Source organism: Podarcis filfolensis (assembly GCF_964270895.1).
Source record: "Podarcis filfolensis genome assembly, chromosome: 12".
Lineage (NCBI taxonomy): Eukaryota > Metazoa > Chordata > Lepidosauria > Squamata > Lacertidae > Podarcis > Podarcis filfolensis.
Genome location: NC_139614.1, coordinates 11,772,295 through 11,799,798, shown reverse-complemented (window position 1 = coordinate 11,799,798; position 27,504 = coordinate 11,772,295). Strand labels below are relative to the sequence as shown.

The 27,504-nt window shown below is 42.3% G+C and overlaps 1 protein-coding gene across 2 annotated transcripts in view; it reads right to left on the bottom strand.

Annotated features, from left to right (window-relative positions):
- The window catches only part of LARS2 (leucyl-tRNA synthetase 2, mitochondrial), a 67,465-nt gene that overhangs the window by 33,457 nt on the left and 6,504 nt on the right, over window positions 1-27,504 (bottom strand). For both annotated transcript variants that reach the window (XM_083577721.1, XM_083577722.1), the window contains exons 4-12: window positions 25,926-26,017; window positions 25,273-25,333; window positions 21,396-21,485; window positions 17,900-18,043; window positions 11,200-11,307; window positions 10,651-10,810; window positions 6,274-6,378; window positions 3,403-3,518; window positions 1,557-1,840 (exon numbers count right to left, since the gene is read on the bottom strand). In XM_083577721.1, the coding sequence (XP_083433847.1) occupies window positions 1,557-1,840; window positions 3,403-3,518; window positions 6,274-6,378; window positions 10,651-10,810; window positions 11,200-11,307; window positions 17,900-18,043; window positions 21,396-21,485; window positions 25,273-25,333; window positions 25,926-26,017 (1,160 nt within the window). The remainder of the gene's footprint in view (window positions 1-1,556; window positions 1,841-3,402; window positions 3,519-6,273; window positions 6,379-10,650; window positions 10,811-11,199; window positions 11,308-17,899; window positions 18,044-21,395; window positions 21,486-25,272; window positions 25,334-25,925; window positions 26,018-27,504) is intronic.

Genomic DNA, 27,504 nt, shown 5'->3' with positions numbered 1-27,504 from the left:
TCCCTAGACATTGCTGAACACAGGAATCACCAAGTGACACCTTTTCATACATTTTAAAAGAGGGATTACAGTTGCACCTTGGAAGTCAAAGGGAATCCGTGTCCGTTCGACTTCCAAAACGTTTGAAAACCAAAGCGTGGCTTCTGATTGGCTGCAGGAAGCTCCTGCAGCCAATCAGAAGCCACGGAAGCCCTGTCGGACGTTCGGCTTCCAAAAATAGTTCGCAAACTGGAACAGTCACTTCCGGGTTTGTGACATTCGGGAGCTAAAACGTTCAGGAACTAAGTTGTTCGACTTCCAAGGTACGATTGTACTTCTGGCTCCATTCTGAAGTGAGACATTTATTAAGATGAATTTCTTGGCTGAGTTTTGCCTGAGCATAGTTCTTTACATCAAATGCCTTTTGCAACAGCAACAAAATGGAATGAGTCTTTCTGAGTCACAGCACTGAGGTACCGCACTACCAAAAATAATCTATTCACTAGCTCTCAAATGTCCAGAGAAAGTGACAGGTTTACTGCTTCTATATTCTGAAGTGTGAATGACTTGAGATCACTTAACGGCTCCAACAAGGCAGCCTAACAATACAGAATTCATCATGTCAACTCTGCTGAGAGCAATGTTCCATTATATGCATGATGAAAAAACAGTCTCTCAAGGATACGGCTAAATTCTGATCCTTTCCACCAAGCATTAGCCATCCACCAGACCCTGGAGAATACAGATCTAGTTTCCCTAATGAAAATATAATTCTCCAAATCTGAATTAGATTCTGTTGAACCAAGCAAACAAAAGGCTTAAATCTGGCCTGCATAAAACTCCTTTCTAATACAAATAGCTGCCTGACATAAACAACAAGAAGCTCAGATCTAAACCAAAAGCTGCGATCCTAGGTGACTTTACACTTTACCATTTTCCAGTGCAGAGATAATATTTCGGTACACAGAGCATCAGATTCCTGATCCCTTTATTTGCAGCAAATAAAAATGACCCCCCCCCCCCCGTTGCCCTTGCACTTAAAAGAAGAAATACGTGAAGCAGCCCTGGCACCAGACTCATGCAAGAGAAGTGAAGTAAGATCTCCCCATTTCCCAACGAAAAACAGCCCACAAAGCTTGCTTTAACTCCGTTTCCAATAGTAATACAGCTAACCTTGCTATAAAGAGGAAGACAACGCCTTCCCTCCAAAGAAAAACCCTGTTCCTCTAATGACTGAGCTCAGCAGTACGAAGAAACAGACACACAGCCTTTTGCAGTTAAGATCTTTTTTCTGCATAAAAAGAACTGGTGAATAGAAAGAACCTGAGACTGTTCTCCACTTTCACAGAAGGCAATGCTTTGGGAAGTAATAGCACAAAGGTACACTGGGGTGAGATAGTCAGATTTGTAGGACACTAAGCTTTAGTTTTCTGTTCTCTTTTTTTTTAAAAAAAAGAAAACCAGAAGCCACAGCATCAATCAAATGTTTAACCGTAATACCAATAAAAATGAAACAAAATTTACTCCTCTTCCAGCCAAATCACTGACCAGAAGCTGTAAAGAAAACGTGCACTCACCTCGGACACAAGCAGTTTACCCAGTGTGAAGCAGAAGCCAAAAGCGAGCCGCCCTTTCCTGTAAAGGATGTGACACTGGGCAATTGCACAGGTAAGTCTTCGTAAGGGACAGGAAGAGGACCGCAACTCTGGCAGTGGATGATTGGAATAGGCGTCCCCCAATAACGCTGCCGCGAGATCAGCCAATCTTTCAATTTACTGCTTGTTAAATGTCCTCCCACTCCTTTATTTTTGGCTTGTTGAGTGATGGCATTTAACGCTTGCTGTCTACTCATACCTGTGAACTGAGAACGAAAGATGTTGGTGTATTCCAATGTTCTCACTGCAACGGTAGTCACAGTAATGTTCCTATGTAATGTCCCACCACCCATAGTCAAGAAAATGGAATTCTATCCAAAGTCCTAATAGTCTCTCAAATTTTCTCCATTTTCATCTTCTGTTCAAGCCTCAGTTCCCGGCAATCTAATGATCAGGCCACTACTGGCAACTGCTCTGTTGGATTTGGGCATGATGGCTGGTGTGAATTTACAGATGAATTTCCTGAAACAATTATTTTAATCTCCTAGAGCAAGGATCTCCAACCCCCAAGAGACTGCGATCTACTACCACTATAAAAAACTGGCAGTGATCTACTGTTGAGCTTGGGGGGGGCGTGATCAACTAGGATCAACCAGGGAGACACAGAGATCGACTGGTAGATCGCGATCAACCAGTTTGGACATGACTGCCCTAGAGCAACTGTTTCAATTTGTTTCTGGTCCTGCACTAAACAGGTTTTAAAAATAAAAGTACAGTAAGTCTCTGTTGGGCAAGTGGCTGAGAAGCGATACTACGAAGCTGTATTGCTTTGCAACTTGAAGACATTGTTTTAAACATGTTTGTAAGTAAAGGTAAAGGGACCCCTGACCATTAGGTCCAGTCGTGGCCGACTCTGGGGTTGTGACGTTCATCTCGCTTTATTGGCCGAGGGAGCCGGTGTACAGCTTCTGGGTCATGTGGCCAGCATGACTAAGCCGCTTCTGGCAAACCAGAGCAGCGCACGGAAACGCCGTTTACCTTCCCGCCAGAGCGGTACCTATTTATCTACTTGCACTTTGATGTGCTTTCGAACTGCTAGGTTGGCAGGAGCAGGGACCGAGCAACGGGAGCTCACTCCGTCACGGGGATTCGAACCGCCAACCTTCTGATCGGCAAGCCCTAGGCTCTGTGGTTTAACCCACAGCACCACCCACGTCCCAGCAAAACATTTTTGTACATAAGAAGAAACCTGGATTTCAGAAAAGTATTTTAGGATGCATGTGGCAGAAGTCCTGGTCCCATCTATGCAGCAGGAGAAAGTCTGCAAGACCAAGGCTTTGCTCAGGCTCATTCTAGCTCATACATGTAGTGCTAAAGCAGAGTTTAATATTTTCATACTAATCACTATCTTCTATTAGTACATATCAGATGACTACGTTAAAAGCCAGCAGTGGAGACTGCCAGCACTGGCTCAGTTCTTTCTCTGGTGCCAACTATATGAAGAAGAATCCATGCACTGTCAGAACCTATGTTCCTACACCCTGCAGAGTTTGGAAGTGCATTAGCCTTTGTAAATCAAGAAAATCTTTAATAAAAAAAAGAAAAGAAAAAGGGAAGTGCATTAGCCTGAAGCATTTAAACCAAACCATGTATGCCTGCATCTATATTAATTTCACACTTTCATTTTCTGTTATGCTCATTTAAAAAATTGCCTAACATGTAAAAATCAAATACCTGGTTACATGTTTGTGTGTGAGTTTTAAAGTTGTCATTCGTTCCCATGGAGGAGTGGGGATGAGAAGGCAGAGACTCACAGGAGTGCACTAACCTCTCTGGAGTTGATCAGTCTCTCTGAACCATCCGGCAGCGTTTCAATTACTTCCTCAAACGACAGACCCAAATTCCTGGCAACTTCAGCATCATCTGGTTTAATGCAAGGGATTCCTTGGAAGGGAAAATGAAATGAAAGCGTTTCTTAAACGGATTTCAAATAAGACTCACCCCTTTGGGGTTTTTAAATGAAAATGCAATCAAGCAGCTTTCTGATTCAGAGTTCAGGCAGCATTGCTAACTACCATATTTTTCCGTGTATAAGACTAGGTTTTTCCCCTAAAAGATAATGTCAAAAATTAGGGGGCGTCTTATACACAGAAAGTGCCAAGGGTGGACTGGCGATTTGTTGTTGCCGCAAAAACAGGGGGCGTCTTATACATGAAAAATACGGTATATTCTTCTTGCATATACTTTCAGCCTCTTCAACCCATGTTTCTCTATTCCTTTCAGCCTACAAATCAACCTTCCAAATCAAAATGTATCTAAACTGACTCCCAATTCCTCTTCCATTAGAACAATACTCTCTGCATTCAACTCTATAGCCCTTGGCCGATTCAATTCAATACATATTGATAAGATGAATTTGTCATTGACATTTTGGCTCTATATTTTCCAATATGCAACCTCTCTTTTCTCACCCTGGTTTTCATATTAGCCAGCACTGGAACTTTAAATTCCTGCAGCAAAATCAATCTCAATGTGTTCATTTGCAAGTTTTTCTCTTGCTGCAAAGCAAAGGCTAGATCTAAAGAAGCATGGTGACATTACTTCTGAGAGATGAAGGAAGGTGGGTTAGATGCATCTTTCTGACAGCAGCTCCCCATGCTGTATGGCAAATATGCTTTGGAAAATGAGGGGAGCTTCAAAGACATTTGTGATACTGCAGGGGGCGGTGAGATGTTTTTCAAAATGAAATAAAATCCAAAACCCACACCTCCTAGGGCAAAACACTTCTGTGAGTTTTTGGATCTCAGTCATCAAAATCAAAATTAATGTTGATGTTTGGGTACTGATTAATTTAATTCTATTACTTTCCATTTTGAATATAACGTTTTAATTCATATGTTGGGGGGCTCTTACTGTCATTAGCCTTGGAAACTGCGGCCAAAGGTCAAGGATGATATGAACCGCAGTCCAGAAACATCTGGATTATCACAGGTTTCCCCACCCCTATTTTAACTAATGGCTCAAAGCTTCAAATTACATTCTCGTGTATGTCAAAAGCTGGAAAACAACAATAAATAGAGGGGAAAGGTTAACAAGTTTAGATGATTGTTGTTTAAAAATGGAAAAGCATTGTCTTACCATTTCACTGAAAAGAAATCAACTTGGAAGTTTATGAAATGAACTCAAGACACATACCAAGCATGGCATTTATACAGGACACCAATTATATCAGATGGACGGCATACAGTGTTTCCCAAACTTAGCTCTCCAATTGTTGTTGGACTACAACTCCCATGATCCATTGCCAGCAGGAACAGTAGTCAGGGATGATGGGAGCTGTAGTCCAAAAACAGCTGGAGGCCCAAGTTTGGGTAACATTGCTCTAAATGATACAAAAACATGTGTCTCACGTACTTTGGGTTGCCCGACTGAAAGCTGGAGAACAGTCAGAACAACAGCCTTGCTCAATCAGACCAAAGGCTCTCTAGTCTAGCATCTCATTTCCCAGTGGCCAACTAGATTCTGCTGGGAAGCCCAGCAGCAAGCCATGAGCACAATAGCCCTCTTGGTCTCCAGCAGGCGACATTTAGGGGCCTTCCCAAACTCATTTCCCCCATGATAACCTTATCTCCCATTGGTCTAATCCCTGTTCAAGGCATCCAAGTTGGTGGCTAATCTACATCTTGTGGTAGCAAATTCTATAGCTGCAAACCTTCAAATCAGGAGCAGAGAAACAGGCAGGAGCAGCTGCATGGAAAATTTAAAGTCTATGACTGTTTACCAGCTTTGATTTTAACAGGGAGAAATGTAAAGTATTGCACTTGGGCAAAAAAAATGAGAGGCACAAATACAAGATGGGTGACACCTGGCTTGAGAGCAGTACATGTGAAAAGGATCTAGGAGTCTTGGTTGACCACAAACTTGACGTGAGCCAACAGTGTGACATGGCAGCTAAAAAGGCCAATGCAATTCTGGGCTGCATCAATAGGAGTATAGCATCTAGATCAAGGGAAGTAATAGTGCCACTGTATTCTGCTCTGGTCAGACCTCACCTGGAGTACTGTTTCCAGTTCTGGGCACCACAGTTCAAGAAGGACACTGACAAACTGGAACGTGTCCAGAGGAGGGCAACCAAAATGGTCAAAGGCCTGGAAACGATGCCTTATGAGGAACGGCTAAGGGAGCTGGGCATGTTTAGCCTGGAGAAGAGGAGGTTAAGGGGTGGTATGATAGCCATGTTCAAATATATAAAAGGATGTCACATAGAGGAGGGAGAAAGGTTGTTTTCTGCTGCTCCAGAGAAGCGGACACAGAGCAATGGATCCAAACTACAAGAAAGAAGATTCCACCTAAACATTAGGAAGAACTTCCTGACAGTACGAGCTGTTCGACAGTGGAATTTGCTGCCAAGGAGTGTGGTGGAGTCTCCTTCTTTGGAGGTCTTTAAGCAGAGGCTTGACAACCATATGTCAGGAGTGCTCTGATGGTGTTTCCTGCTTGGCAGGGGGTTGGACTCGATGGCCCTTGTGGTCTCTTCCAACTCTATGATTCTATGATTCTATGACTCTAGCAACCCTAGCAGTGCTTAATACATCAACCTTTATTTTCCCTTCCATGGATGCTTCTAGAAACCAGAGACAACCACTTTTACAATTTCAGCTGCGTAAGCCTTATTTTTCAATATGTTTCCTGTACTCACCTATTTTAGTATCGACAGAGCCTTCAAACTCAGATTTTGCGGAAATGACTACAGGAATCTCTTGACTGGTGAGCAAGTTCAGAGCTGTCACTGAAGTAAGCGACTCTACAAAAAAAAGCAAAGATCATAAAAATAGGAACACTGTGCCAAGAGTGTTCACTTACTGCTAAGAGAGCCTGCTGCTCTCTTGTGTTACTAAAAACCTAATGAAGCAGCCCTTGGAAGATCCGGTTTTAGTCTGCTTGAATCAATAGCAATAATTCTGAATTTAATTAGTTTCTGATGGAAACAAAGCTTCTTGCACTTTTGAAAGATTTCTCTCACGATCTGAACCTCACGCTTCAATTATCCCACCCCCTGGAAAAAATAATTACCATTCTCCAAGGATACATGAAATATTTGTGCAAGGAAATGAATATCTAAATAAAAGCAAAAACAAAAACAAAAACAAAATGTAAAGGGCAGCATATGTTTTGTCATTATACTGGAAAGCTTTCCCTCTTATGCCATTTTTGAAAGATTGTCTCTTTTCGTTTTGCAGAATTGTCTGCCATTCTTTGGTTTAAACAGATCTCATTCTATGTTCAATCACTGCAGTGGTGCCCCGCAAGACGAATGCCTCGCAAGACGGAAAACTCGCTAGACGAAAGGGTTTTCCGTTTTTTGAGCTGCTTCGCAAGACGAATTTCCCTATGGGCTTGCTTCGCAAGACGAAAACGTCTTGCAAGTTTGTTTCCTTTTTCTTAACACCGTTAATACAGTTGCGACTTGACTTCGAGGAGCAACTAATAGAACGCAGTGTACATAGTAGCCTTTTTTGAGGTTTTTAAAGACTTTGGTGATTTTTGAAGCTTTTCCAAAACTTCTTTTGCAGCCATTTGGTAAGTTAAGCTTTTAAAACTTTTTTGGGGGGTTTTGGATTTTGGGTTGGGGTGTTTAGAATTCAAGGACTTGGTGTTGGGGAGGGGTTTGCAAGAATCTGGAAGCTTGTGTGTTTTTTTCTGCATTTTTATGATATTTTGTGACCCTTGGGGCACTCTGCTGTTTTTTTAAAAAATTTCTGGATTTGAATTTCTGTGTGCTGGGTGGCTGGGGGAACAGTTGGGGAGGGGTTTGCAAGAATCTGGAAGCTTGTGTGTTTTTTTTCTGCATTTTTATGATTTTTTTGTGACCATTGGGCCACTCTGCTGTTTTTTAAAAAAATTTCTGGGTTTGAATTTTGAAATGCTCTTTACAGTATGTTTGACTTTAAAGAGCACTTAATAAACTCTTGTTGTACCAAATTTGGCTTTGTTTGGACTTTTTTTGACCATAGGAACGCATTAATTGATTTTCAATGCATTCCTATGGGATTTCGTGCTTCGCAAGACGAAAAATTCGCTAGACGAAAAAATTCACGGAATGAATTAATTTCGTCTTGCGAGGCACCACTGTAGTTGGCATTTGCAATTTCTCTCTCAGGGAAATGCAATTCTGTGGTCTCTCACGAGGTGTTGCTATTCTATGCCCTTTTTACTTCTAAGTGATAAAAGGGTACTGTTCAATGCTCTATTCCAGCCAACAGGAGTGTGATGGCCATCTCCCAGTCTTCCTGGATCCAGTTGCCCTCTGAGGGGAGGGGGTGTACCGCTCTCTAAGCAAAATTCAAAGTGTTGGTGCTGCCCTTTAAAGCCCTAAATGGCCCAGAATACCTGAAGGAGCATCTCCACCCCCATCATGCAGCCCGGACACGGAAGTCCAGCTCCGAGGGCCTTCTGGCGGTTCCGTCACTGCGAAAAGTGAGATTACAGGGAACCAGGTAGAGGGCCTTCTCGGTGGTGGCGCCCGCCCTGTGGAACGCTCTCCCATCAGATGTCAAGGAAACAAACAACTATGTGACTTTTAGAAGACATCTGAAGGTAGCCCTGCTTAGGGCAATTTTTAGTGTTTGCTGTTTTATTGTGATTTTAATTTTCTGTTGGGAGCCGCCCAGAGTGGCTGAGGAGGCGTGGCCAGATGGGCAGGGTATAACTAATGAATTAATTTATTATTATTATTATTATTATTATTATTATTATTATTATTATTAATAATTACTGAGTCCACCCTTCCCTTTAATAAATTGCTGCCAAGAGATAAAGTGGACAAAAAAAAAGTGGTACCTTCAGTTAAGTACTTAATTCGTTCCAGAGGTCTGTTCTTAACCTGAAACTGTTCTTAACCTGAAGCACCACTTTAGCTAATGGGGCCTCCTGCTGCTGCCGCGTGATTTCTGTTCTCATCCTGAAGCAAAGTTCTTAACCCAAGGTACTATTTCTCGATTAGCGGAGTCTGTAACCTGAAGCGCATGTAACCTGAAGCGTATGTAACCCGAGGTACCACTGTACTCAGAAGTAAGATTCCCTTGTTCATCAATTACTACTGATCATCTTGTTTAGACAAGCATGCACTCTAATATTCATTACTCATTTTTTCTATTTATTTCCTAAGAGAGAGGAAGGTTGCAGCTCCTCTCAGCCAAGGCCCAAGAACCACAATACGATAGCCAAAGCTGAATCTAGTCTAGCATCCCATTTCCCAACAGAGACTGGCCAGATGCTTCTGCGAAGCCCACAAGCAGGGCACGATGGCAACAGTCTTGGCTCCCCAGCAAGTGGTATTTGGTGGTATACTGCCTCTGCACATGGAGGCTCTACTTTGCCAACGGCTGCCAATAAATTTCTCTTTCATGAACGTCTGCACCCCCCCAAAGGGATCTAAGCCAATAGTCAGCATCCTGTGACAGTGGATTAATTATGGGTTAAAAAGCACTTCCTTTCCTGTGTCCCCCAGCTATTCCTAATCAAGTTCACTGCATGGTCCAAAGTTCTAATATTATCATAGGCTGAAGAAGACTATGCCCACCCTCCCTCTTCTTTCTCCAATACAGTAGTGCATAATTTTATACACTTTTAAGAAGAAGAAGAAAAAAGAGTTTGGATTTGATAGCCGCTTTATCACTACCCGAAGGAGTCTCAAAGCGGCTAACATTCTCCTTTCCCTTCCTCCCCCACAACAAACACTCTGTGAGGTGAGTGGGGCTGAGAGACTTCACAGAAGTGTGACTAGCCCAAGGTCACTCAGCAGCTGCATGTGGAGGAGTGGGGAATCAAACCCGGTTCACCAGATTACGAGTCCACCACTCTTAACCACTACACCACACTGGCTCTCAGTGTCTTCTCTTTTAGCAAGTCTTTAAATGGGGAACAAAAACCTCACAGAGCTGGTGATCCAGCCCCCTAACTGTTCTGGCTGCTTACTCTTCATCTTTTCTAGCCTTACAATGTACTTTTCACGATGGGGCAACTGCAAGTGTGCACAGCATTTCAAATACAGGGGCACCAATAATTCACACAAAGGCATTATTATACTAGCCATCTTATTTTCAAGCATTAAATTTGCATTTTGCATTTTTCGCTGCTGCCACACACTGCCTCATTGTACACTGTAGGGTGCTGCAAATCTGAAGGCAGGGATTCTTGGTTGTCAGACCTTACACTACGTGCCAATTTGCCAGAGGGGGCAAAAAGCCGCTAGCATGGTATCTGCTGCCCTTGGGCACCACCGAAGGAGCTACGTTCTTCAACAAATAAAACTTCAAACGGAGACTCCAGCATACAATTCCTGCATTAGAATTTGTCAAGAAGAGTGATTCCATTGAATTCAGACAATGGTCTCCTCTCCCGTCGCAAGTGTTAATTAACAGAGCAAAACTAGGATGACCGTATTGCTGTTTTGCTCCTGTTGCGAATGGTCATTATGCTCAGTTTATATATATTTCAGCTTTATACTGAATTGGCCCAAAACTGTATGTCTTGTATGTAATAGCCATCTGATTTTGCTGTTTGCAAAGCTTTTCTCATGCATGCATGAGTGTGTGTACATGTTTGCACAAGCTAATACACACAGACACACACACACAAACCCCTGTCAACTGAAAATATACATATGCTGAAGTGGACTCTACAGGGAAAAAAACCCTTACACCACAGCAATTTATTAATATTCAAGGTGTCACAATATTTTATTGTTTTCCTGTAAGGTAATTCTGTAGTTTGGTGGTTCAACAGTTTTCAGTTGCTACAAGATACTAATCTGATAAGGGCCTTGGATTCTAGTCTGGTTTCTCAGTCGAAGCAACTTGTCTTTACAGAGAAGATCAGGCTGCTGCCATATGTTTAAAAGGCATGCTGCAATGTTTAAAAAATATTACATGTGAATTGGCTTGTTTTTCACAAGCTTGACCATGTTAAGCTACACAAGCAACTGCCTAGTCTTAGTAAATCAAGCACTACCAGAAGAAAGAAAGAAAGAAAGAAAGAAAGAAAGAAAGAAAGAAAGAAAGAAAGAAAGATTCACCTTTTCCTGGGACAAGCTCCTTCCGGAAGATTTCCTTTAAACAGCTATTTCCATGTAACAGTCTATGATTAGGCAAGATATGTAAATGGGATGCACCATAAATGGCTTCAGGTGCACATGCATAGGCTGATATCGTCTCTCCTGTAGGATTATTATTAGTCTGACAAAAGACAGGGAAAGGGTTACTGCAATTTCCTCTAGAGAAACACGCACAATTTTCACTTGCAGGCCCCAGCTTGCATTTATGAATTAGTACAGACATTTTCCAGAATCAGTTCCAAAGGCCACAGTCCACATCTGAGAATATAATGGGGAACTTGGTCACAGCCAATCCAGCCATGTCTCTACATGCCCCACGCCAATGTCACTTACGGTATCAGGGGTATGTGTTCTGAGCAAAACAGCCTTGCAGACTAAAAGATCCCTAGCCTTCATTTGCACCCACCCCCCACATGTAATTGCTAACATTTCTAGTTTTACTCCTAACAGTTTTCAGTCTCCTGCAGATTATGGCACGAATATCTCATCACCAAGAAGGGACTTGTTCACCTTTAGCATGAACTCAAAATAGCATCCAACACAGTCTCCTAACCAATGAGCTTGCATTTCCTTTATTCCATACCACTTGGGGAGATCTGACAAACCATCGAGCAAAGCCTGCAACAAAAACAGAGAAAATGGTAGGCATTCAAACGTGGGTGGAAGATGTTTGCCCCATCCTGTCTCTGCTTCTTCCTCCACACATTCTCCACCTGACAGGAAGGAATATTCCCTCACTCCTTTTTTTTTTTAAGGGGGATTTGCTTTGTTTCCCCTGACTTATGACACCAAGAATTTGCATGGAGGAGATGGTATGCTATAAAGCAATCTGTGGTCCTAGGGTCTCATATGGCCTTCAGCCTAATTTCAAAAGCCTCCTGCAAACTATCAGTTCAGATCTGTGGTAGAAGTGATCTGTCTCTCCTGTAGTAGCCTATAGGGTGAGGAGAAAGAGGGAGAGACGATAGAGGGTGGTAGGAAAAAAGGGGTCCATGTATTTTTTTTGATCTGGCTCCACCCATAGTCAACATGTGACCTCGGACAGATTATCTGTGACCCTCAACAGAAAAAAAGGTTGCCCAACCCTGGCTCTTCTCTATAGATGGCCATCCTACGTTTGAAGAGACTAAGCGCTTGCTCAAAAAGGTCTCCACAAATATGGAACACACCTGCCTTGCTTTTTTAAAAAGGCAAAGCAGTTCAAACTCAAGCCCGTTAAATAAAAGGAATAAGCCAAGGATCAGGTAAATGAGTTGAGTCATGTAGCCTTCAGGGAAACCATTGAAATAACACAGATATGTCCTGGGTCACTCAAATGCCGTACAGTGGTACCTCGGGTTAAGTACTTAATTCATTCCGGAGGTCTGTTCTTAACCTGAAACTGTTCTTAACCTGAAGCACCACTTTAGCTAGTGGGGCCTCCCGCCGCCACCGCGCGATTTCTGTTCTCATCCTGAAACAAAGTTCTTAACCCGAGGTAATATTTCTGGGTTAGCAGAATCTGTAACCTGAAGTGTATGTAACCCGAGGTACCACTGTACATTTTCAGTGAGAAACTGCATGAATACAGTCAGCAATACAAAAATAATAATAATTCCAGACACATCATATATTTAAAGCGCACCCAACCCCCAATAATCATGGGAACTGCAGTTTGTTAAGGGTGATGCGATTTGTTGCTCTGTGGTGTGAACTGCAGTTCCCATGATTCCTTGGGGGCACAGGTGCCTGTGCTTTAAATGTATGGTGTGCACAAAGGCACAAGGAATTTGAATAATTTCCTAACACTATTCAACATTAAACACATGACAAAAGATGAGCAAAAGATATGGTCCAAGACTTTTTGGTGCCTGGGGCATCCCCTTACAGCAGAGGCGACCTCCATGTAGCCCCTCAAGATCTGGAGGACACCAATTCCCATGATCCATGACCACTATGACAACTGTAAGGCTATCATTGCCCTATAGCATATTTTTTTTAAACACTCAAAAAAAGACATTTGGCTGCTCTTTAATGCTAGCACCAAACTGGCCACTAAAGTCAGTCTGCACCTGGTTGACCGCTGGGGGTAAATTTAATGGAATGGGCATGCAATCCAATCTTGTGGAAAGAAAAGAAGCAGAAATTATACTTTGTGAGAGCTTAGTAAGCCCACACAAATCACTAAATAAAATTCTAGCTAAATGACAGGAGCAGAGATTCAATATAAGGAAATGAGTCTGACGGAGAAATAAGGATGTAGCTAAAGGTTACAATGGAATTTAGCACACATTAAGAGCAAATCAACAGTAAGAAGCACTCACATAATCTACCAAGAGAGCAAAGGAAACAGCAAGTCATAATTTGTTCTCAGAAATGAAAACAATGAATGTCAGAGCAATCCACACCATCGGGCAGGGGTATGTAAAAGCAGAAGCCACAGCCAACACCAAGATTTTATGTGAAAAGGTGAGTCAAGAAGTCAGAACACTGCACAGACTACTCTGAGGCTAGGAGTGACCCATTCATGAAAAAGACAAGCCATGTTTTAAAATGGTGCTTCAAAATAATAATGGGTTCACAAGTTGGCTTACAACATGCAGATTTAAAAAAAAATTTTTTTTAAGGAAAGAGATGAGCTTATATTGCTCTGGGAACAGATTTCACGACTAACTGCTGCAGTGCCAAACTGAAATCAGACAGAATATAGAAATAACATGATTGTCCTTTTTCAAAATAGACATTAAACACAATGAAAATGTATTTGCCACATTAATGGTCCTGGTCCCCCCGCAAAAAAGCATGTTTCTTGGCCTGGTAACAATCAGTGTATCCATATACTACTTCCTTGCCATTTCCACTGTCTCCTATCCTCATGTGCCCAAGCTCTGGGAAAGTTTGCCTGGTTTCTTAAACCACAGTTTCCCAGGACATACAAGTAGGAAATTTGGGTTTCATGGATCCCTTATGAGTCAGACAATTAAACCAGAATCCTGGTTTTGAGGGAGACCTTAAACCACAGTTCAGAAGTCACAGAAAACTGTGGCTTAAGACATCAATGAGTTAAGGAGTGAAGGAGGAGTGTATAGGAACATTACTGGATGGTTACTGGACTGATAGTTCATGATTTACTAGACTGGGATTGTTTTCTCTGAACTGGGCCACAGGAAAAAATACCCTAAATTTAGAATGGCTGGAACTAGATAGCAAACCAATACTCCTATCTCAAGGAAGGATAGCAAGGAAGCAGCACTAGTGAAGAAGGCAACTGAGTTGAGGTTAACAAAATGCAGGTCAAAAAATGAGCTTGCGTTTAGCAAGATAGCACTGAGATGATGCCTCTTATTAGAATAAAAAAAAGCTCTAGAAATGAGCATTCTGAGGTCAAAGTAGATAGTATGGCTACAAATGTACCCAACAATAAAAGCAACAATCTTACAGATTCAAATGCAAATATGTTAAGCAAATCAGGAAAAGGAAACAGTAACTCATAACAGAAAAATAAAGCAAAAACCTTTAAATCTTCATGTACAAAACCATTTAAAAGTTGGGGGTTTTTTTTGCCAACTTTTCAGATCTGACAAGCATATTTACATTAACAGTGGAGAAACGAGAATTGCATTTACAACTGAACGTTACAAAAAGAGGCAGCAGTAGAACAGGCCATGATTAAATTTATGAAGATGAGCATCCATTAAAGAGAATCCAGAAACACAAGAGGAAATTTTGATATTGTTTGGAAGTGGCAGTCAACAGCACCAGTTGCTAAGAGACAGAGAGATGAGGGAATTATAGAGCTGGGCAAATCTAGCAAAAGGATGACCTAGATTGAAAACATATCTGAGATGCTGCAAAGAGAAAGGATTTGTGTCCAGAAGTGAATATCTCAAATTCTATTCAGGAACTTTGCATTGTGAGAACCCATGTAAACAATATGAGCAGTAGAAGTCTATGGAAGAGAAAAATGTATCATTCATCAGAGAGATGAATACCTAAGATCCCCTTAACTTAAACACCAGGTTGAAAAAAAGTTTTATCATAGTTAAAAACCCTGCTCTGAAAATAAGAATTTTAACACAATCATGGCATTATATATACAGCCTTAAAGCTTAACAGTAATCACATTAAATCAATTTATTATGTCAATTGAAAAGCTAATTAATACAAACCGAGAACAGAAAAATGACCACTCCAAACGCCATACCGTATCTAACACAAATATCGCTTTCTAAGACAATAATGAAGTGAAGCTATGTGATAGCCTAGAAAATATTTTCTATCACCTTTTATATCACAGTCTGCAGCCTGACCTACAACCTGTAGCACATGGTGTACGAAAGAGCTATGAGTCTGATTTTAAGAGGTGAACTATAAGTTTCATTCCACAAGATGGGGCTACCATATCATGGAGACAATTAACTGACGAACAGCTGAATTTAAATAGATTTATACCACAATCCCACCCAAGTTTACTGTGAAATAAGCCCTACTTATTTCACCAAACTTATTTCACCAATCCTTGACTTAGCAAGACTGCAGCACCAATTCCTCACTCCTAGAGAGGCTCCTGGAGAGGAACTCAGTCACCTTGTTCCTCTCTAGTCATTTTTTCTCCTTAGTGTCTTGCCTGTACCAGCACTTAGGATTAAGGCCTCTCCTTACCAAGGACACACCTTGGCTACACCTGAGACTACAATTCCCATCATCCCTGACCACTGGTCCTGTTAGCTAGGGATGATGGGAGTTGTAGTCCCAAAACATCTGGAGGGCCGAGTTTGCCTATGTCTATATCATTTCGTGTACTATAAAATCACCATCCCAAAGGGCTCTTCAAGAATTAGATCTTTTCCATTAGTCTCCCAGACTTGGGACATTCATTCACATATTGATCCTCATTAACACAGCAAAGTCGCTGCAGATTTTCAACTCAACCATCTACTGTACTTTCCAAGTCTGGTAGGTGCTCAAGTTTCCTTATTGCTAACCCCAACAGCGCTAAAGTGTTAACTAAATCAGAAGCGGCATGAATGAAAATTCATTGAAAGAAAACTACTCGCCTAGGCTAGGCTCCAGTGGGCAATGGTACTCAATGTGTACAATATGCCTTTCTCTTAAAAGGTAAAGGGACCCCTGACTATTAGGTCCAGTTGCACGCAGACGACTTTGGGGTTGCAGCACTCATCTCGCTTTATTGGCTGAGGGAGCCAGCGTACAGCTTCCGGGTCATGTGGCCAGCATGACTAAGCCGCTTCTGGCGAACCAGAGCAGCGCACGGAAATGCCGTTTACCTTCCCGCCGGAGCGGTAGCTATTTATCTACTTGCACTTTGACGTGCTTTCAAATTGCTAGGTTGGCAGGAGCAGGGACTGAGCAACGGGAGCTCACCCCGTCACGGGGATTCGAACCGCCTAGCAAGTCCTAGGCTCAGTGGTTTAACCCACAGCACCACCTGCGTCCCATGCCTTTCTCTTACTGAGGCCCTATTTGATTTGCTGAATTAATGGCCTATACCTTGCCTAATTTCATGATGCAGGGGGCAAGGGGAAGGAGGAGGACTATGGTGGCAGAGAGTGAGAAAGAAAATGGGGTGATCCACCGATTTTGGGCTCTGGCCCTGCCCACCATTAGCATGCACCCCCCCAAAAAACCCCAGAATACAGCTCTCAAGCGAAACACATTCCCCACACCTGACAGAGAAGAGAGCACTTGCTCATTCAAATTCAGAGCCACTCAGATCCTTGATTGCAACTTTCTGGTAAGTGAACTACTAGCAGTGAGGAGTAATGAAGGATGTATCCCTCAACTTTAAACAACAGAGGGCTAGACAGAAATATGCACATTAACCCTCTCTCTCTCTCTCTCTCTCTCTCTCTGTGTCTGTGTATGTATGTAACTATAAAAGAAATTCTCCCATAGAGTTTGCAACAAAATAAGCCACTCTTAGATTTCAAGACAAAATGGGAGTATTTCAACACAAATACTGTATAACCAAGTAGAAACCCGTGTGAAGTACGAGACTTTTCAAGGATTCTGCATGCATTATTCTTGTAACTATGGAAACAAAATAATTACGGTCTTAAAATACATAATTAATATTAGACTTTTTATAAAAAAGCCTGAAAAATAAAATTAAAAAACACCCAAATCCAGTAAAAATTGCACATAGTTAGCATAACTACTTGGGCATAACTTATGTGGCTTTAGCAAAAGGTAGCAAAAATAAAACAACCAGTAAAGAGAAGATTATGTCGACACAGAGCAGATACATATACACAAATAACAGAGCTGAATTCTCCGTAACGTATAAAGATGATGCAAACACCAAAGCCTGTAAGCAAAGGCTTTCCTTGAACTTCATGCAGTCTCGTGCCATTAAGAAGATCTGTATAGCATTTTCATGTGTTCAAAGAGCTTCACATGCATTATCTTACTGAAATCTTTACAAGAACCCTGTAATATGTCAGGAAAAGGTTTCCTTAAGGCTCCCTAGTGAGTTCATGGCAGAATCGAGTTGGAAACTGGGGACTTTTGATTTGTAGCCGTCTCTTAGGCTAGCTGTTCCAGAGAAAAGGCCCACACACCTGCAGCCCATGGCTCTCACACTGACTAAACCACCCATATATCCTAACTGTTAAAATCGCCGTAGAAAGCACTGGAGAGGCTGTAGAAGGAAGTAAAGTTGTGAAATGTTGACAGGGCTTATGGTACTCGCTCAGGAATTCTTACTCCAAAAATATTTTAAATTTTGTATTTGCAGTTTTACAAGTCAAGTCATCTTCCCGATTTGTCACAGTGAGAGGGGGAAAAATATTGCCAAGATAAATAGTTCTAAAAAGGTTCATGCATCACACATATTCAGTTTCTCTTTTTCACGCTCAGAAAGATGTTTTTGTCCAAATAGAACAAACCTGGGGGGAAAACGTTGGATTATACTAAAAGTTACCGGTATGTTAGCGTGACCTGCTAGCTGAACACATTTACATCACAAGATGTTCTTTAAAGGTGAAACAGGCCAAAACTAAATGGTGCTGTAGTTACATTATAATGATGTAACTCTATCCATTTTAGCGGCAGCGTAGTTATAATGGCACCATAGTTATAATGACAGACACTTATCGACAGCAGGAAGAGAAAATGATCTTACATACCACCGAAACCTACAAGCCTGTTACAGATCTGGAAAAATACTTTGACGGGAGGGTCTCCTCTGCAAAATAATTTATACTCACACCTTTGCATAGGCAGATGTTTTAATGAACCACTGTTTGAGGTATTTCTTTTCCACTTTTGCTCCCGAACGCCACGAACAGCCATTTTCATCCACCTGTTCATTAGCAAGAACAGTCTGATCCACAGGGTCCCAATTAACCATTGCCTAAAAAGATGCCAGGAATCAAATTGAGAGGGAATTCTGGCATTAATAAGCATGTCAGTAAAACGCAGAGTTATTAGCGGGCTGTTGGGTACACATACGCTTCATTATACACCTTTAGACTCCAGGCGAAAACGTTCCTCTTTAACCAGGCCTTTGGCTGATTGACACCCGACGCCCTTTTAAATGTCTTTGTTTCTATTCACTGGATGAAGATACAGTAAGCTTGCAACTCACACGCATTTAACTCGTGCACATTCAGCTTTACACACTTGGCAAAAACATAAATTAAATAAAAAAATGTGTAGAAAGTTAGCAAGCATCTAGGGGAAAAAATATGTTTGGCAATCCCACCTGCCACTGCACCGAATATGTTTTCACTATACGCAATTTTGACTTCGGGCGCGATCCCCAGAGCATAAGTTGTAGGCTTACTGAATACAAACTAGTCACACAAACATACTGCACAGCAGCATGTTTTAAACTGCTTTGAGGCTTTCTACATTCAGAAAATATATAAATTTTATGAAATAAAATTAATAAATCATTTTTAAGAAGAGAAGGTAAGTCATGTAGAAACGATTTGGTGGTTCAAGTGGAATTTCTATTGCTATATCTGATAACAGATAAATGAGGAGAGCCATATTTGAAGCTATTCCTACACAAATGACCTCACTTTTCACATTACCACTGTGCAGAAGGTAACATGGTGCTACTGTACAATCCACAGCCTTCTGTGCATTATCTGATGGCTGGCAGGATAGTATAACAATATAAATTAAACCAACTCCAAATGAATGGGAATCTATCATAGAAGAACAGAACCACCTTTCATCTCTCCCGTAGCAGCAGCATCTTAACCTTTGCCTTCCAAGGGAAATTAAAGGTTACACGTATTATTAAAAGCCCACTCTGTTCAGTACTGAACGGAGCATTGGTTTGGATCCATAGCCTTGCTTGTTTGTGTGAGCTAAAGCTCTACTCAGGCATGAGGAGTGTGGCTCACTGACGTTCTCTCCCCTACGCCGTTCCAGAGGGTGCCAGCAGATGGACATATACACAGAATACTGTGGTATTAAAATTATATCCTGAGACGAGAGGTATCTTACTGTTCTCAAAAAATTAATAAAAGGAATTGGACAAATTAGGCACTGGACAACTAGCTAGCAAAACATTGTGGGGCTAAAACATCACTTTTTTTTTTACGCAGTGGAATAATCTGTCACGAATTGCATAGTATGATTTAATCAGTCACAGAGTTTGCTAGCAGGCAGTCTGCAATGGAGGACAGCAAACGCAATCCGCATACTCTCAGAAGAAGTTACTTCTGTTCTACTCTTTTGAACGCTGCGGAGTTGAACTCTGCCTTTGAAAAGAGCTTGCACGACTAATCCCGCACTCAAATTAACTCAGTCTCTGCTTCACCACATCATCCTTTACACTTGCTTCTAAAACTCACTCCTTCACAGACTCTTCTCTTTACAGATGTGTGTATATGAAATGATGCCATCCTATAAAGACAAGTCTTTTTGGTTGCCTCGCAATTAGATTCCTAGGCAGACTGAAAAAAATCCTGCCTTTGGCTTCTGCACCCACTACTGCTCAAGGGCTTATGAGATTGACCTGTTGCAAAGCATCACTTCCACAGACTCCTATAACAGGAATGACTACATGTGCATGTCCTGCCATGGAAAAAAAAATACCCAATTCTTTCCAGCATGTATCTGGCATATCTTCGCTTCCAAAACTAACATAGCTTTATATTAACAAAAAAAAAAGGTCCCCAATGATTTCAGCAATGGAAGAATATTGCTTTTTGAATGTAGGACCTCCTTTGGGACATTGAAGTCCATGGAGTGAAGGAGTTCATTTGCCAAATTAGAAAGTCTCCTACAGGAAAAAAAAAATTATCCCACAAAGCCCACAATAGTCACTAATAATAATAATAATAATAATAATAATAATAATAATAATAAATTTTATTTATATCCCGCCCTCCCCAGCCGAAGCCGGGCTCAGGGCGGCTAACAACAATCAAATAATCAAACAATCAAATAAACCAACATTCTAAAAATATTTCATTATAAAAATTAATTAAAATCAAGTTGATGGCAACCATTAAGCAAAACTCTGTGCAGGTTGCCAGAGGAGGGAGTCAGGCTGCGCCCTGACCAAAGGCCTGGTGGAACAACTCTTTCTTGCAGGCCCTGCGGAAAGATGTCAAGTCCCGCAGGGCCCTAGTCTCTTGTGACAGAGCGTTCCACCAGATTGGAGCCGCAGCCGAGAAGGCCCTGGCTCTAGTTGAGGCCAGCCTAACCTCTCTGAGGCCTGGGACCTTCAGAATGTTTTTATTTGCAGACCGTAGGTTTCTTTGTGGGGCATACCAGGAGAGGCGGTCCCGTAGGTACGAGGGTCCTAGGCCGTATAGGGCTTTAAAGGTTAAAACCAGCACCTTAAACCTGATCCTGTACTCCACCGGGAGCCAGTGCAGCTGATATAGTACCGGATGAATGTGGTCTCGCAGCGAAGACCCCATAAGGAGTCTCGCCGCGGCATTCTGCACCCGCTGGAGTTTCTGGGTCAGTCAGAACTTTAATATAAGTTACTATTACCACCACAGAACTAAACCAGGCACAGCAAGCTGTGTTCCCATTACTCTCTGGGTTTGACTACTGAAATGCATTATATATGAGGCTGCCTCTGAAGATAGTTCCAAAGTTTCTGCTAGTTCTTGAACTAGTTCTCTGGCTAGTCAGATCATCTCTCATTAGCTTTTAAACAAGTTCACTGGCTGGCAGTCTGTTTCCAAGCTGATTCAAATTGCAGATGCTCACATTTAAAGGCTTGGGGACCCAGGAACTTGAAGGACCATCTATTCCCACTATATCTTTATATGTCTGCCAATGCCCTCCTCCAGATGCTCGTCTTCCTTTAAGTGCCCCTACCTACTGGACAAGCTAGCCTTCAAAATTCTGGTTAAATTGGTTTTCTGTGGCAAATTCAATTCTTCATTTTACTGTTGTGCTATTTTTATTGCTTTATTATTATTATTATTATTATTATTATTATTATTATTATTATTATTTTGTTTGTGTTTTGTTTATTTGCTTGATTGCATCATTAGCTGCTTTGGAAATAGTAATTCAGAAGAGTGGGGGTAGAAAAATTTATAGAAATAATCATCATTTTATGCAACATAGAACACCACAGGCACTCTCTCTCCCTCTCTCTCTCTCTCTCACACACACACACACAGTTTTCTACAGCTGTATGTCTGAAAGTCACCACACAAGCAATAATCACCCAAGGCTTTTAAAGGCATAACCATAATATAAAAAGAGACAGCTCAACTTACTTCATTTTCATAGGCTAACCCCGCTTCATAAAGCTTAATAAAAAGATACTGTGTCCACTTATAGTACTCTGGCAAACAAGTGGTTATTTCCTGTAAACAGAATAAGAGCAATTTCAGTATTGGTTCCTCAGAACAGTAAGTGGTTCATGCAAAAGATGACCACCTGATTCAATATTCCATGTGCACTCTAATGAATACACAGCAGTCCTGGATATCACCCACTAAATCAAGGAAGCCATTTTAAGTAGATAGGGGAATCCATGGCCACAATCTGTCAGAGTTTTAAGTGTGCCTAAACCCATACACTGTTGCTTCACAATTTGAGAGCAGGGGGCAATGTACCGTATTTTTCACCCTATAGGACGCACTTTTTCCCCTCCAAAAATGAAGGGGAAATGTTTGTGCATCCTATGGGGCGAATGCAGGCTTTCGCTGAAGCCTGGAGGCTTCGCGCAGCTCTCTGCAAGCCGTGGGAGCCCGGCTCTGGGCTCCCACAGCTTGCGGAAAGTTCCCTGCATGCCGAAGCCTGGGGAGCACTGAGCTCAGCGCACCCCAGGCTTCGAGCTTCGCGCAGCTCTCCGCAAGCGGTGGGAGCCCGGTGCTGGGCTCCCACGGCTTGCGAAGAGCTGCCTGTTCTGGGGGCTGGGGGGAAAATATTTTTTCCCCTTTATTTCCCCCCCAAAAAACTAGGTGCGCCTTATGGGCCGGTGCGTCCTATGAGGCAAAAAATACGGTAAGTTTCTTGGCAGAGCCAGTAAAGCCTTTACAGCGTATTTATATTACTGGGCTGAAGGAAAGGGCTACAGCAGGCAGCACAGACACATCCTCTCAAGCTTAATGGGCTTAAGCGACAAGAGAGTACACTTTGGTTTGACATTCTTGAAGGTAAGAGCAGTATGACAATGGAACCAGACAATGGTGAGCCACCTGCTGGGAGAATACACCAACTCTGGATTTCCTGCATCAAGCTGGTGATTGGACTAGAAGGTCTAGACGCCTCCCTCCAATTTGATGATTCTAAGTGGTTCATTCACTAACAGAGGAGACTGTTTCATTAGGTGTGAATGTGGCACTTGCCCATCAACCTCAGCCTGTCATTAGCCAGCTTCCAACTGCCTGCTGTCTTTACTTACATTCAGTTCAAGGGGTTGGCACTGGCTGTCAGCTTCCTTAGTCTCCGTGTTACCATCACAGAGCTCAGCAGGTAGGAAATACCGTATTTTTTGCTCTATAAGACTCACTTTTTCCCTCCTAAAAAGTAAGGGGAAATGTGTGTGCGTCTTATGGCGCGAATGCAGGCTGCGCAGCTATCACAGAAGCCAGAACAGCAAGAGGGATCGCTGCGCAGTGAAAGCAGCAATCCCTCTTGCTGTTCTGGCTTCTGAGATTCAGAATATTTTTTTTCTTGTTTTCCTCCTCCAAAAGCTAGGTGCGTCTTATAGAGCGAAAAATACGGTGGTTGGCTCTGCCTGTCATTGGCTCTGGCTCCAACTACTGTTGGCCTCCGTGCCCTTCAAAAACCAAGGGGCACCGGCCACTACTGCCTGCTAAAGTGCAACTCTGATAGAGTCTTGACATCACTTGTGAGCAAAGCACAAATAGATTTCTAGGTTCAGGGAAGAGGAAGTAAGTCAAGCTTCTCACCAGTGACACAGATGTTCAGCTACCAAGTGATTCTCTGGCCATTTTTTATACTCTGCCTTTTTCCTCATGCGCTTATTTAGACTGCAAGCCTGACAGCAGGGCTCCCCCATTGTTAATCTCATGTACTGTGCAAGGCACAGTGTGCAGGTCATGGGTAGGCAAACTAAGGCCTGGGGGCCAGATCCGGCCCAATCACCTTCTAAATCCGGCCCGCAGACGGTCCAGGAATCAGCGTGTTTTTACATGAGTAGAATACTGTACAGTGGTACCTTGGGTTAAGTACTTAATTCGTTCCGGAGGTCCGTTCTTAACCTGAAACTGTTCTTAACCTGAAGCACCACTTTAGCTAATGGGGCCTCCTGCTGCCGCTAGAGCACGATTTCTGTTCTCATCCTTAAGCAAATTTCTTAAGCTGAGGTACAATTTCTGGGTTAGCAGAGTCTGTAACCTGAAGCATATGTAACCCAAGGTACCACTGTATGTCCTTTTATTTAAAATGCATCTCTGGATTATTTGTGGGGGCTGCCTGGTGTTTTTACATAAGTAGAATGTGTGCTTTTATTTAAAATGCATCTCTGGGTTATTTGTGGGGCATAGGAATTCGTTCTTTTTTTCTTCTTCAAAATATAGTCTGGCCCCCCACAAGGTCTGAGGGACAGTGGACCGGCCCCCTGCTGAAAAAGTTTGCTGACCCCTGGTGTAGGTTAAGAAATAATATTGTCATCATTATCACTCATTCTCTCCTAACCCTACAGTTCAGCCCCCTAGTTCTCATTCCCTGCTGCAACTCAGCCCCAGTACAAGCAACGAACAGCTGCATATTGCTTCTTTATTTTAGCCCTGCCCCCACCTCTCTCGCCTTCCTCCACTGCTTCTCCTGTGTTGAGACTCTAAGCTCCTTGCATCGGGGACCTGTCCGTTTGTGCCCTACAGAGGGTCGTGCACATTGATGGCGCTTCGTGTAACAAATAATCACATCGTAAGTCATAAAGCATGTTATAACTCCTCGGCTAGCGAGGGGATGTCAGCGCTGAATTTCTATTTTTGTCCACTGGTGAGTGGGTGGCTGTATTGTTCTGTATATTGTTAGCGTGCTGCCACCATTATTATGTGGGGGTCGCTTTGGGTGTGTGTTTTAAAATGTTGTACGGAATATTAATGTGTTACACAATTCCTGCCCTCGTCTATGGTATAATGCAATTATGTACATTTTTATCAACGTAAGTTACTTGGAGACAAGAAACGAATAGGTTTAAACAACAATAGTACAGTGGTGCCTCGCAAGACGAAAAGAATCCGTTCTGCGAGTCTCTTCATCTAGCGGTTTTTTCGTCTTGCGAAGCAAGCCCATTGACGGATTAGCGGATTAGCGCTATTAGCGGCTTTTAGCGGCTTATCGGCTTAGCGGATAAGCGGCTTAGAAAAAGGGGGGGGGAGGAAAAAAAACCCGCAGGAACTCGCAAGACATTTTCGTCTTGCGAAGCAAGCCCATAGGAAATTCGTTTTGCGAAGCACCTCCAAAACGGAAAACTCTTTCGTCTAGCGAGTTTTCCGTCTTGCGAGGCATTCGTCTTGCGGGGCACCACTGTAAGTAAACTCATCCTAGAGAAGAACTTTCTTAAAACTGACTTCAAATTCATGCACGTTAACGATATGAAACACTTATAACACACACACTTCAATAATGCACAGACAATTACCATATTTTTCGCTCTATAGGACGCACTTTTTCCCCGCCAAAAATTAAGGGGAAATGTTGGTGCATCCTATGGAGCGAATGCGGGCTCCCTGGCTTCAGCGATAGCAATGCGAAGCCTCCGAAGCCTTTGCTCCGGAGGGTTTGCATTGCTTTCGCTGAAGCCAGGAGAGTCTGGTCTTTGAGGCTGGCGGTGGGGGAAAGCTGAGCTTCCCCCCACCGCCAGCCCCACAAGCTCGGTAGAAAAGCCCGCAGGAGCCGCACGCTCTTTAAAGGGTGCGCGGCTCCTGTGGGCTTTTGCGGGAGATGGGGGAATTCTCCCACCTCCCTCAATAGCAGGGAGAAGGTCTGGGAGAAGTGCACAGGCTGCGTGCAGCCTGTCCGCTGCTCCCAGAGCTGGGGGGCGGGGGGAATCATATTTTTTTCCTTGATTTCCCCCTCTGAAAACTAGGTGCGCCCTATGGTCAGGTGCGCCCTATAGAGCAAAAAATACGGCAAGTTTCATGAAGTATACATCTTAAAAGAAAAAAAGCTTACCCGATCCCAACTAAAATACAAGCCTAACGCTTCAAGCTGCTTTCGCATGTGCCGAATATTACTGAAAGACAAAATAAAATCCATATTTAAACAGAAAAGAATATTTCAGAAACAACTGCTCCCAAGAAAAGGCTCCTAAACTCCTCCAACTTGCACTGGGTCAACTTAAACGGCCTCAGAGTTTCATCCACCATTCACTTTATAAAAATCCTTTGCCAGATTGCTACTTACTGAACCCCATTTCAATTACAGATTAACTAAAACCAAATCATTTTTTAAATATTAATATGAGTGACACAATTTGAAGAAAAAAATCTTATTTCTGGTCTAATATGGGAAGAGTGAGCTGCAAATTCCTGCATATGTAGTGTGTAACTGATGCTCCTCATGCATTCACACAGTTGTATCATCCTATGTAAGAGAAAGCTTGGCTTAATACCTGATGAGCTAGAGAATGTATGCACAATCTTAGGTATTGGTACCAGGCACAGTTATAGACAAATTCTAATGACAGAGACATTGCTAGGTACGTATCTCTCTAACCTGGGGCATTTTCTGTAGAGCAGAGGCTAAAAGAACATGGAAAGGAGCAAGAGCAGCAATATTCTGCTTCAGAACTGACACATGCATAAAGCAGCAAGAAAAACAAACACCTTTGTGTCCAGTCTGCTGGATGCAAGCCATGATCAATTGCCGCATTCTCTGCAGGTAATCCAAATGCATCCCATCCCATTGGATTTATCACCTGTAACAAAAATAAGAAATGTCACCCTTTGTCACTTTCCAGAGTGGATTTAGCAACACCTCCAGGGCTCAAAATAATGAAGCATTTTTCAAAATTCAGCATCTTTGCTGTTTCATTGAATCATCCAGACTGTGCCTGTCACAAACAATTTAGCTTTAAGCGCAATGTACAGGATACTTAAAAAAAATATTATCTAGTAAGAATCAAGCCTGCCCTTCGTGTACTCTGCATGCATACCACCTCTCCAAAAAAAGGTAGTACTGTATACAAATTTAACTAATAATAATAGGTTGGAGTTGGACTTAAATTAGATCTGATTAAGCTGGAAAGAGCAGAGGTAGAGCACATCACGACTATGATTTAAAATAGGTACAAAGCATAACTTAAAATAGATATGTGTTTTATATGAAATTAAAAGACATATTTATCAAAGTAATATATCCAGCAGTGCAAAATGCCTTTATTAACACTTCTATTATGATGTGACATTGGTGCTGTTACAGACTTTACTGTTGAAGACTTTGCTATTACAACAATGAATGTTTTAAGAGCGCAACAGTACTGTAAAGCACATTAGATAACTAGAATTAAACTTTTAGAGCAATTACCAGCAGGAATTAATTACTATTTATCAAGGATAGGCAATCACATCTCCAGGTCTTTGAAAAGTTCACTAGGCTGTGAGGCCCAAGCCTACACTGATTAAGCTAAAAAAAAAACCCACGTTAGATTTAATGGAATGTTTATACAGTACTTTGCTTGTATTTGCAAGGGGAGAAAAACCTGAACAGACTTTAGCTATTGTATTTAACCTCCATCTTAGCAAATTTGCAGTGTGATCTTGCTATATTAAGCACTGTATAAAGTATTAGTTATTGTTCTAGAAGGCCTTCTTTCTGCTAATGCGTCAATCTCACACTTCCAGGGAAACAGCGCAAGAGACTGAGGAAGAGTATTGAATGAGCAACATTTCAAAGTGCAATGTAAGCCTCACAAATAAGGTTTTCTCCACTGCACATCAAGTAGGTGCCAACAGTAGTTTGCATGCCAGATTTGGTTATTCTTAGCCAATGCCTGTATACTGAGCGGTACCTTGCTTTCATTTAGCATCTTAATAAATATTCATGTTAATAGATGGAGTGAAGCACTAGTCCAACACCCTGTAAAGTTCCAGGACAAAGACATAAAATACACCCCTCCCTCTTCTGAATTCTCTGCACATGCCAGAAAGACCTGGGAAAGGGATAATGGAAATACAAGTGTCAGAGCTACCCTAGGTCCCAGCTCACAAAGGACCAACGCTGCTTCGTTGTTAAGTACAAAAGTCTTTATTGAAGTTCAGTTTCACTTCCAGAGCCGCAGCGCCGCAGACCGCTGATGCTCCGTCTGAGTCTCCTCCCCCTTGACACCAATTTAAGATTCTAGCCTTGCTCCACCTTTTCCGCTGCTCTTTCCTCCTCTGGGTCCGCCTGCCCGCCGGGGTCTCG